The sequence below is a fragment of the Rana temporaria genome, chromosome 4 (assembly GCF_905171775.1).
Source record: "Rana temporaria chromosome 4, aRanTem1.1, whole genome shotgun sequence".
Taxonomy (NCBI): domain Eukaryota; kingdom Metazoa; phylum Chordata; class Amphibia; order Anura; family Ranidae; genus Rana; species Rana temporaria.
Genome location: NC_053492.1, coordinates 399883273 through 399896040, shown reverse-complemented (window position 1 = coordinate 399896040; position 12768 = coordinate 399883273). Strand labels below are relative to the sequence as shown.

The window sequence follows — 12768 nt, the reverse complement described above, 5'->3', positions numbered from 1 at the left end:
CAATGTTATGTGTGAACTTGTGGAGATTGACATTTTTCTGGTGCAGAAAAACACTTGTGACCAAGCCCTTAGGCCCCGTACACACGACCGGATCTATCCGCTGGGATTGATCCGCGGATCAGTTCCAGCGGACAAATCCGGTCGTCTGTACGGCCTAGCGGATATTTATCCGCGGAGATTTCTCGGGCATGCTAAGAAATCTATCCGCTTGAATCGGGTCCAGCGGATTGATCCGGTGGTCTGTACAGACTCACCGGATCAATCCGTCCGCTCCCCTCCCTCGCATGCGTCGTAATGATTCGACGCATGCGTGGAAGTACTTACCTTCCAGCGTCGCGCACGTCGCCGCGTCATCGTCGCGGCAACGGCGCGACACGTCACCGCGGATGAATTCCGCGCGGATTTTGATGCGATGGTGAGTACAAGCCATCGGATCCAAATCCGGAGGAGGAATCTCCACTGGAAATGGTCCCGCGGACCGTTTCCAGCGGAGATCCCCTCGTGTGTATGGGGCCTTAGGCATACAAAATTATACGCTCATATGCATAATTACTAAACCGCACGTTTTTTTGTTTTTTTCGATCCACTATACCTTAGTAATCCTTTATGTTACTGGCCGCTTCCTGTATATGGATTCATCGGGTAGTGTGCGGGTATTCCGTCACTTCCTCGATGCCGCAATGTCTCCTGGGAGCTTTTGTCATTGTTCCCAGGAGACATTGCGGAGGTCTGCCGCGAGTTATCGCGGGATTTAGAAAGAAGCAAGTTCTTTCTAAATCCGGCAATGTCTCCTGGGAACAATGACAAAAGTTCCCAGGAGACATTGCGGCATCGAGGAAGTGACGGAATACCCGCACACTACCCGATGAATCCATATACAGGAAGCGGCCAGTAACATAAAGGATTACTAAGGTTCACCTGCCCCTGACAGTGACTCGAGCTGGGCATCGCCACTTAGTGAAGGATTGGCTCGGGCAGGTCAGCTGCTCTCAGCTGCTCTAGTCCTGCAAAGGGAACTGAGTTCCTGCTGCGAAAAAAGTGCAGGAACTCTGTTCCCACGCGTTCCCGCAGGACTTGAGCCCTGGGGTCTACCCACGGTAGAATTTTGGGCAGTCAATGGTTAAAAATGTATTTAAAACAATACATTCTTAGTTCTAATATTTCATGTGGTCATTGACACAAGAGTGCCTTATGGTAAATATAAATGCTGCCATCTGGTAATAAGATTTTACTGTTATTATACATGCTTCTTATCTTTCTGCTTGAGTGGTTTCTCTTATAATGTGCACAATCTTAATTTGTATTCAGACCTGCCTTTTTTTGGAGCTGTCTGGGCAAGATCTGTAGATCTCCTATTTCTAAATATGCCTTACTTAAATAGACAGACATTACAGCTTAATCACCTAAAAGATATACTGTATGTAATTCACAGAAAATGTTGTTATCCTTGTTTGTAGTGGGAACATTACACATAGATCATCCATAATTGTTGATAGAAACCAGCATCTCCTATGCTACTCATAATGTCCTAGCCTTCTTTTTAATTAATTTCTGAAAGTAAACATGAAATCACTTCTTAATTAATTATCCTTAACCCATTACCAGTTGCTTCTCACTGTTTGATGTATATATCATGAATGTCTTCCAGAAGATGTAATAATAAGCAGACAAGCAAGTCAAAGGTCAGAATCCAAATTATCGCAGCTGTCAGACGTCATTGGTGTTCACGAGACAGATGAGAAGGTAAATAATAATTGCATTAATACATCTCATACTGAAATCTGCATGTGTTCTAGTCCTCTTTTCAATATGAGCCTATAAAAAAGCATTTAGAAGAAGCTGTCTTGCATAATTTAGGTCATTTCTGATTCTATCCTTTCATGTGACAGCTACATAAACTTCTAAGCCTGATGCCGCGTACACACGATCATTTTTCGGCATGAAAAAAAACGAAGTTTTTTTAAAAACGTCATTTAAAATGATTGTGTGTGGGCTTCACATCATTTTTCAGGTTCTGAAAAATGACAACATTTTTTTGAACAAGCTGCATTTTTTAACATCGTTTTTCGGGTTGTAAAAAATTATCGTGTATGGGCTAAAACGACGAAAAAAAAAACCACGCATGCTCAGAAGCAAGTTATGAGACGGGATCGCTCGTTCTGGTAAAACTACCGTTCATAAGGGAGTAAGCACATTCATCACGCTGTAACAGACAAAAAAGCGCAAATCGTCTTTTACTAAAACGGAATCAGCTAAAAGCAGCCCAAAGGCGAATAGAACTTCCCCTTCAGAGTGCCGTTGTACGTGTTGTACGTCACCGCGCTTTTTCATCATTTTTTAAAAACGATGGTGTGTGGGCAACGTCGTTTTTAATGATGAAGATGGAAAAACGTTGGGCCAGATTCACATAGAATTACGTTACGCTGCGGCGGCGTAACGTATCCCATTTACGTTACACCGCCGCAGGTTTACAGCGTAAGTGCCTGATTCACAAAGCACTTACCTGTAAACTTGCGGCGGCGTAGAGTAAATCCGCTCGACGCAAGCCCGCATAATTCAAATGGGGCGGGCACCATTTAAATTAGGTGCGTTCCCGCGCCGAGCGTACTGCGCATGCTCCGTCCGTAAAATTACCCGATGTGCATTGCGCTAAATGACGTCGCAAGGACATCATTGGTTTCGACGTTAACGTAAATGGCGTCCAGCGCCATTCACGGACGACTTACGCAAACGACGTGAAATTTAAAAATTCGACGCGGGAACGACGGCCATACTTAACATTGATTAGGCCACCTAGAGGGCATGCTTAGTTTTACGCGACGCATCTCTACGGAAACTACGTAAATTTAGATCGACGGGCAAAGCGGACGTTCGTGAATCGCCGTAACTAGTCATTTGCATATTCTACGCCGACCGCAATGGAATCGCCACCTAGCGGCCGGTCTAGAATTGCAGCCTAAGATCCGACGGTGTAAGTCAATTACACCTGTCGGATCTTAGGGCTATCTATGCGTAACTGATTCTATGAATCAGGCGCATAGATACGACAATCGTATCTCAAAGATACGACGGTGTATCAGGAGATACGCCGTCGTATCTCTTTTGTGAATCTGGCCCCTTGTTTTTTGGACATGCCGAAAAACAAAGTTGTTTTTCATGCCGAAAAATGATCGTGTGTACGCGGCATGAGTCCTCCTCTAGGTCCCTTATGTTCTTGTAGGCTCTACATCTTGCTAAAGGTAGTGAGGTTTTTTTTTTTTTTTTTTTATTTTGTTCAAAGTGCAAAATATTTTTTTTAAAGTTGTATTTTTTTTTTTTTATATGATAAGGTAATCATGTTTGATTTTTGACTGTCAATTAGAGGTCGACGGATATGGGTTTTTCTTTGGCCGCTGCAGATATTTTGAAATTGCGGCAGGCGATGGCCGATATATGATGCCGATTTTTTTGGGCCGATATGTTAGGCCGATTAAAAAAAAAAAAAATTCCCCTTCATCTCATAAAATCTAACAGTTGGACCCCTTTCACACTGGGTGTTTTTCAGGCGCTTTTGGGTTAAAAATAGCAGCTGCAAAGTGCCTGCAAAACAGCTCCCCTGCAGTCTCAGTGTGAACGCCCGAGGGCTTTCACACTGAGGCGGTGCGCTGGCATGATGTTAAAAAAAGTCCTGCAAGCAGCATCTTTGGAGCGGTGTATACCGCTCCTCCACCACTCCTGCCCATTGAAATGAATGGGCACTGCTGCCGAAGTGCCTGCAAAGCGATTCTGCAGCGGTGCTACACGGGTGCATTTAACCTCTTCATCGACCGCTAGCTGGGTTATAAGCGCCCCGCTAGAGGCCGAATAGCGCTGCTAAAATGCTGGTAAAGTGCCGCTAAAACGAACAGTGTTTTACTATCAATTCCTGCCCGCTCCAGTGTGAAAGCAGCGGAGTTCCGCCGAAATAAAATATTAAAAGTCAGCAGCTACAAATACTGTCAGCACCCGAAGCCGATCTCTCCCTCGGCTCTCAGGTGCTGCCCTGGCCATCTTCGGTAAGGGAATCAGAAAGCAGGCACACAAACGGGTAATCAAAACCTTCGGACGAAGAAAAAAAAAAAACGGGCTAACTTTATTTTTTTTTTTTAATTCATTAAAGTGTATTTTTTCCCCAAAAATTGTGTTTGAAAGACAGCTGCGCAAATACCGTGTGACATAAAATATTGCAACAACCGCTATTTTATTTCCTAGGGTCTCTGCTAAAAAAATATATATAATGTTTGGGGTTTCTAAGTGATTTTCTAGCAGAAAATACAGGATTTTTAATTGTAAGCAACAAGTGTCAGAAAAGATTTAGGCCTGGATTCACATACATTGGCACATCTTTATGCCGGCGTAGCGCATCTAATATACGCTACACCGACGTAGCGCAGAGAGGCAAGCACCGAATTCTCAAAGCACTTGCCTCCCAAACTGCGCTGGGTTCCCTCGGCGTAAGCCGTCGTAGATGGAAGTGGGCGTGAACCATGCTAATGAGGCGTTACCCCATGCAAATGATGGGTCGAGCACCAGACAAGTATTTAAAACGAACGGCGCATGTGCTGTCCCGTGGACGTATCCCTGTGCACATGCTCAGAATCACGTCGGAATTACTCCCTAAGATATGACGGATCACTGCCTACGACGTGAACGTAACCTACGCCCAGACTGTAGGCCACACACACACCAGCACCCATCTTAATAACCTATTATAACTAGTAAATAAAAGAAACATACACCATTTAACTCTTTTGGCAAATATATTGGCCGCAGTACCTTTATTGGTTTAATCATCATAACAAAAACACTTTATTTATTAAACTCATCTTTTCAATAAAGATCTTCTCAATAAACACCAAGCATCCTGCCCAGTTATTCAGAACTCGGGCAGACAGTAAACACCATTTTATTTAACAACAAATAGTCCCCCCCGGATACCGGGGTGACCCATACCACATAAGAGGTACACGCGACTGGGGAGGGGGGGAGGGAGCACATTTCCTGTTGATCTGGTCCAGGGGGGAAGAGGATGAGCCCCACAGTAGCTGGATCTTTATAGGCCTACCTGAGGGCTTCCAGTACCTTCCCTGGGTTCCTATTGGGTCAAACACACCTGTAAGGTAAACTGTACATAATTAAGCAGCCTAGCTATCGCTTAATAATTACAGGTGTGTGCTGGCCACACTCTCAAGCAGGAGGGCCCCAATTAGTGCCCTCCTTTTACATTCACGTACTACTTAAACGACGTAAAATACGACGGCTGTGTTCCCTGGTCCATACCTTAGCATGACTTGCGCCTCATATATGGGGCTTAACTTTACGCTGGATGTATGACTTACACATACCGCGTATATTATGTGCCGGGTGCAAGTACGTTCGTGAATCAGCGTATTTCCCTCATTTGCATATGTGCATAGAAAATCAATGGGAGCGGCAAATGCGCCCAACGTAAATATGCGCCTACGATACGCCGGCGTAGGAAAGTTACATCGGTCGGATGAAGCCTATTTTCAGGCGTATCTAGTTTTGTGGGCACGGCGCACAGATACGACGGTGCATATTTACACTTACGCGGCGTATCTCAAGATACGTCGGCGTAAGTGCTTTGTGAATCCAGGCCTTAGCCTTTAAATGGTTAAACTGAGAACTTCTACACACGGAGTTCAGTTCATTGATAAGTAGAAACATTGTGGTGTCCATTTATGAAGCAGTGAAGAGCGGTGATCCCAGGGATCACCACTGATCACAGCCCATAAACAGTTTATGAAACAGAGATAATCGGGGGGAGAAGTGTTTGAACTTGTTCTCCCGCCGATTATCTCCACACACAGAGAATCCTCATAGACTGACACAGTAACGGACAGTTTATGAAGCTGTGATCTGAGGGCTTCACTGGTGATCTGTGTTAGGCCCCGTACACACCATCGGATCTGTCCGCTGAAAACGGTCCGCCGGACCGTTTTCAGCAGACAGATCTGCTGCGTCCGGCTGCCGGATTTCTGTCTGATGGTTGTACACACCATCAGACAGAAATCCGCGCGTAAACAATACGCGGGGCGTAGCTGCGCCGTCGCGGCGATGATGACGCGGTGACGTGGGCGGCCTTGAAGTTTAAAGCTTCCACGCATGCGTCGAATCAGTACGACGCATGCGAGGGATGGCGGTCGGTCGGACGTGTCTGGTGAGTCTGTACAGACGACTGAACACGTCCGACGGACAGGTTTCCAGCGGACAGATTTGTTAGCATGCTAAGCAATTTTTGTCCGCTCCGCCGGACAAATGTCCGCTCGGGCCTACACACGACCAGATCTGTCCCCTGAAACTGGTCCGTCGGACCAATTTCATCCGATAGATCCGGTCGTGTGTCTACGGGGCCTTAGAATTCACACTCCCTGATTCACCATCTCAGAGCTGGTGAAGCGGGGAGTGAAGAGGAAATCCCGGGGGTTCTGAGGAGGAAGATTTTTAACTTCCATCTCGGTGTTTCATTGAATTTCTGGTACTGTAATCTGGTAAAGTCTCACGAGATTCCAGTATCAGGGGCTGTTCTCCGCTGTTTGAAGCGTTGGAAGATCACTTCACTCCTCCAAGGGTGAAGCGATCTACTCCGCTTCATAAACAGGCACCAGAGGAGAAAAATCTCCACCGTGAATGCCGGAGAACGAAGCAGTGAATAGATTTCACCGCTTCATAAAAGGACACCTGTATCTCTTTTCTCACACTTGGAAGGCTGCCCAGAGACAAGTCGCTCCACAGGAAACTTCAGGCAACTTGTATTGACTTCTATGATACAGAAGTTATTTGCAAGTCGCGCTGAAGAAAAATCGTCTTTTTAAAAAAAACTATTGGCCTATGCCGATTCATTTAAAAATGCCAAAAATCGGCTGATATATCGGCCGACCTCTACTGTCAATGGCTCAAAGAGGCGACCCCCTCCTCTTTTTGGAACCCTCTGATTCATAAATTATACACAGGCTAGCAACCTGTATATAGCCATTGCTGGTCTTTCTTCTTAGAAAGGCCAGCATGCTTTGCAAACTGTATGTTATAGACATACTCTACATTGAATATTTAGGTGTAAAATAAATTAAAGAATGTAAATAAACATGTTCTTTGTTAATGGCAATTACAGACTGCATCATATATACACTATTAGCTAGATTCACACAGGTTGTCCTAACTTTGCGGCGGCGTAGCGTAGCTTGTTTACACTACGCCGCCGTAAGTTAGCGAGGCAAGTACATGATTCTCAAAGTACTTGCCTGCTAAGTTACGGCGGTGTAGCGTAAACTGGGCGGGCGTAATAGCGCCTAATTCAAATTTAGCTGAGGGGGCGTGTTTTATGTTAATGGGGCTTGACCTGACGTTTTTGACGTTTTTTTGGAACGGCGCATGCGCAGTGCGCCTACATTTCCCAGTGTGCATTGCGGCAACGTACGCCGCACGGGCCTATTGATTTCGACGTGGACGTAAATGACGTAAATCCCTATTCACGGACGACTTACGCAAACGACGTAAATTTTTCGAATTTCGACGCGGGAACGGCGGCCATACTTAACATTACTATTCCATCTATTTGATGGAATAACTTTAGGCCTGCTAATGCGTTACGTAAACAGCGTATCTGTACTGCGTCGGGCGGGCGTACGTTCGTGAATAGGCGTATCTACTGATTTACATATTCTACGCCGACCGCAATGGAAGCGCCACCTAGCGGTCAGCCTAAAAATTACACTTTAGGATACGAGGGAGTAAGACACTTACGCCGCTCGTATCTGAGCCTAATTTAAGCGTATCTGGTTACCAGAATACACTTAAATTAGCGCCGACGCAAATTCTGACTTAGGCTGGCGTATCTACTGATACGCCGGCCTAAGTCTCTCTCAAACTAGCTATATATTGTCAAAGTATTGGGATGCCTGCCTTTACACACACATTAAGAAGTAATGGCATTGCAAACGCGTCCCATGTTTTGCAGCGATTCGAAATCGCGAGCAGAATCCTGTGTGAATGGAGCCTTAAGCCACAATCTGGGGGAGGGACATGACCTGTAAGTGGTACCTAATTGCAGGGCTATGCTCTAAGGTAGAGCTGTGTAAATATTACTACTGAACGGACAGCAAAACAAAGCCTTTGGCAGGTGAAACAGTCCATTTCTATTTATTTTATCTGTTGTGACAGTGTAAGACCCTGCCACTATGTAAATGGGCATAAAAGTGACACTGAATTCTCAAAGCTGCAGTTTGAGAAGCTTTGGCAGGTTGATAGTGAGAGGAGAAAGCAGTGTTCTAAGCTTTGGTAGTTCTGGATGAGGGCCAGGAGCTTGACAGTTCCAAAGAGTATTGGGTGGGAGTCCGTGGGACAGAATGTTCAATCTGGTGTCCAGGCTTTGCTTGACTCTTGCGGCCTGTGTGAGTGCACAGGTGTGAATGGTCATTATAAGGCAGATCTGAGCATAGCTCTGGGCAGCTGGAGTTGGATTTATTGCAGTTACTGCCACTTGGAGACAGACCCCTGTCAGGAGACCTAGTTGCTACTGTCAGAGACTGCATGCCTTGTGGGGGGCTTCTTGCCAAAGGACTGAGAAAATTGGGACGGCTAAACAGGCCTGGTAGACCAAAAGAAGGTCTTGGAGGCTGGGAAAGCTGAGGTGGCCAGCGAGTCCAAGAAGGCTGGAGGAAGTCTGAGAGAGAGTGAGAAAACTTAGGGAGGGCTGGAGAACCATATTTGAAGGTCACGAGTGGGCCTTTGCAGTGAGGTACTGCAATTAAAGCTAAGTGAGTTTAAGAGCCGTGGAAAAAAGAAATGATCCTGGACCGCCACACTCTGATAGGCGATTTATTGAAACAAAATAAACAATGGATAAAATCCAAAGCTGTATGACATCCAAAAATTCATACAACACTGCAATCAACAGTAGACAAAGGACCGGATTCTTAGAGGAGATACGACGGCGTATTTCCAGATACGCCGTCATATCTCTGCGTCCGGCCGGTCGTATCTATGCGCCTATGGATAGATATCTGTTAGATCCGACAGGCGTAAGTCTAGATATCTGTTAGATCCGACAGGCGTAAGTCTCTTACGCCGGCGGATCGTAACTGCATTTTTAAGCTGACCGCTAGGGGCGTGTATGCAGATTAACGCCGCAAAATATGTAAATCAGCAAGATACGCGAATTCCCGAACGTATGCACGGCCACCGCAGTAAATTTACGCCGTTTACGTTAGGCTTTTCCCGGCGTAAAGTTGCCCCTGCTATATGAGGCATAACTGCGGCGTACCAATGTTAAGTATGGCCGTCGTTCTAGTGTCGAAATTAAAAATGTTTACGTTGTTTGCGTAACTCGTCCGTGAATGGGGCTGGACGTAATTTACGTCCACGTCAAAACCAATACGTCCTTGCGGCGTATTAGGAGCAATGCACACTGGGAGATTTCCACGGACGGCGCATGCGCCGTTCGTGAAAAATGTCAATCACGAGTCATCCGAAAGTTCGGCCTCCCTCCTCCTTCCCCCGCCGCCGGGCCATTCACAAAGTGCAAAGCTCTTCACTCATGTGCAGTAGGGAACTGGCTGAGACCACAAGGCTTCACTGCTGGTTTCCCTTACAAGAAATGAAGCACCCGAAAAATCGGCTGGGATAAAGACACCACTGGATTCGTGGACAGGTAAGTGTCCTAATATTAAAAGTCAGCAGCTACAGTATTTGATGGAGCCTGGAGCTCCGCTTTAACTATAGTTCATGTCTGCTGTGGACTCACTGTACAGACGCATCTACCATGAGAACTAAACACACCAGTTTACACCGTGTATTTTGCTGTTTGCCAGGAGTTCAGCTTAAAAATATTCTTCTGATACGTTCATTTTAGGGCTGTTACAGATTAAAATTTTCGTGTTCGATTAATCGTTTTTTTTTTATCGATTAATCGATTAATTTCAATTAATTATAACGCACATACAGATCCAACTACTTTTAGCTGATCTCCTTGCATTGCAACTCTGCATTAGTCAGTGGTAAATGTGGTATACACTATATACACTCACCCGACACTAGTTAGCTTCCACAATCCATGACTTAACTTCAACGTTCACACAAATACGTTTTAAATTCAAACTGTAGCACTGACATAAGTAATTTTTTCTTATTAAACTTTAAGAAAAACTTAGAAAATTACGGTAGTTTAACTTTAATTATAAAACGTATCTAGTATATTGACTGTCAGTCACTTGTCACTTTATAGTAGGCAAGTAGGCATCACTTTGGCCAGACATGATCGCATTTTAATGACAATATACCCTGAAGAACTGAACAGTCTTTCGCACGGAACAGATGTTGCTGATACACAAAGAATTGTCTGCACAAAACTGCTTAGGACAGGAAAACGATGGTTATTTTTGCCCCCTTCCCCTGATGGAGCCTGATGCATCCTCCTGCTCCACAGATGCAAAGGTACCTCAATCCAATGGGTGCAGTTTGCTCGCATCCAGCAGGGTAAGTCTCACCGTCCAGGCTGTCTGGTGACGTCAAGAATTTTGATCGATCAAAAGAATTTTGATCGATCAAAAAAATTTAAGATTAATCGAGGAATTAATCTTTAATTTCCCCAGCCCTAGTTCATTTATTTTTATATAAAAATCTCCCTTGCGTTTTTTGTAAGTTATTGATTTGAAATGTTTTTGCAGGTTATATTGCATATTACACTACCCTCTACCACTATTATAATGCTTTGTTTTAAACTCCTGTTCAGCTCCCGTGTTTATTCATTATGATATTCATATCCTTTCAGGTGGATCTAAATCAAGATGAAATAATCACCTCTGCAAATGAAAACAACACATCAGAGATGACAGAGGCACAAACTGATCTAGATGTACGTGTTTAAGTGGTCTCTCCGTATTGTGATATATGTTGTAGGAAATTTCATAATATCACCATGTGATGTCACTAGAGTCTCTCTCTAAGACTGTATGTTCTAAAGGAACTTTTGCTTCAACAGATGTTTTAAAGCTGTCCATACGCTATACAATTTCTTTGGCCAGTTCCTGATAAATTGGACAAAATTCGCTACATGGGTGGACCTGTCGCCACCCTCCTGCCCAACATTCTTTGATTGAAATTGTTCATCCAGTTAGCTGCAACTGCTGTCTGTGTATTCTGACAGCTATTGTTCCTAGCTGTCAGAATACAAAAGCCGCTGTGGGATATTTGTTCATCTACACCAGGGGTCTCAAACTCAAATTACCTGAGGGCCACAAGACAAGTTTTCATATGCCATGGGGGGCCGCATGCAAACTTTCAAACTTCAAAAACAACAGTACTGGTGTCAGCGAACACATTATTAACCCCCAGCACTGGTGTCAGCAAGCGCATTATTACCACCAGCACTGGTGTAAGTCAGGGTTTGACAAATTTGCTTGGAATCTAGGAGCCAGCTAAAAAAGTTAGGAGCCAGAAAACGCACCCCGTCCCGACGAGCTTGCGTGCAGAAGCGAACACATACGCGAGCAGTGCCCGCATATGTAAACGGTGTTCAAACCACACATGTGAGGTATCGCCACGATTGGTAGAGCGAGAGCAATAATTCTAGCACTAGACCTAAGGTAACTTAAAACATGCAACCTGTAGATTGTTTTAAACGTCGCCTATGAAGATTTTAAAGGGTAAAAAAGTTTGTCGGCATTCCACAAGCGGACGCAATTTTGAAGCGTGACATGTTGGGTATGAATTTACTCGGCGTAACATTATCTTTCATAATATTTAAAAAAAATGGGATAACTTTACTGTTGTCTTATTTTTTAATTAAAAAAAGTGTAATTTTTTCCCAAAAAAGTGCGCTTGTAAGACCTCTGCGCAAATACGGCGTAACAGAAAGTATTGCAACGATCGCCATTTTATTCTCTAGGGTGTTAGGATAAAAAATATATATAATGTTTGGGGGTTCTAATTAGAGGGAAGAAGATGGCAGTGAAAATAGTGTAAAATGACATTAGAATTGCTGTTTAACTTGTAATGCTTAACTTGTAATACCAACGGCCACCACCAGATGGCGCCAGCTCACATCTGGTGGTAATAATTTGTAATACCAACGGCTCACCACCTGCCTGCGGGCCATTTATAACTGGTCCGCGGGCCGCAAATGGCCCGCGGGCCGGTACTTTGAGACCACTGATCTACACTGTATAGCATGAAGGACTCTTTAGTAGCACTAAATGCTAAAAATCTAACTGTTGGACAATCTTTACCTTTGACTAGGCATGTCTAGACCAACCTTTTTCAACCAGGGTGCCTTCTGGGTTCTTGGCAAAGCGCCTGTTCCCGATTGTCCAAGAAAATTTGGGGGAAAAATGTATGGTCAAGATAAAAAAAACTCCTTTAACCAGGAGAGGCACCACTCAGAGTCACCATTCAGGGCAAGGCAATGCCTATCAAGAGGCAACATGACTTTCTTGTGTTGCAGTATGCCAGCCTTTTTCAACCAGGGTTTCCATGGCACCCTGAGGTGCCATCCGGGTTCCTTAGCCACTTAAGATATACTATGGCAGAGCGGCTCTTATGTGAAACGATATACCCGTAGGCAGATCCCCATTCTGTTAGGGGAGTACAGAGAGATTGTTTGTTCCTAGTAATCAGAAACAGCGATCTCTATGTACTCCCTGTCAGTCTATCCCACACACAGTTACTCCAGATACCCAAAGCCAGATACAAGTCCAAAGGAGAACGAAGATTTGGAATCCGAGGACCTAGACT

The 12768-nt window shown here is 44.7% G+C and overlaps 1 protein-coding gene across 1 annotated transcript in view; it reads left to right on the top strand.

The window, feature by feature from the left end:
• Window positions 1-12768, top strand: part of CFAP61 (cilia and flagella associated protein 61) — a 449917-nt gene that overhangs the window by 73870 nt on the left and 363279 nt on the right. The window contains exons 9-10 of the mRNA XM_040351184.1: window positions 1649-1743; window positions 10808-10891. Of these exons, the coding sequence (XP_040207118.1) occupies window positions 1649-1743; window positions 10808-10891 (179 nt within the window). The remainder of the gene's footprint in view (window positions 1-1648; window positions 1744-10807; window positions 10892-12768) is intronic.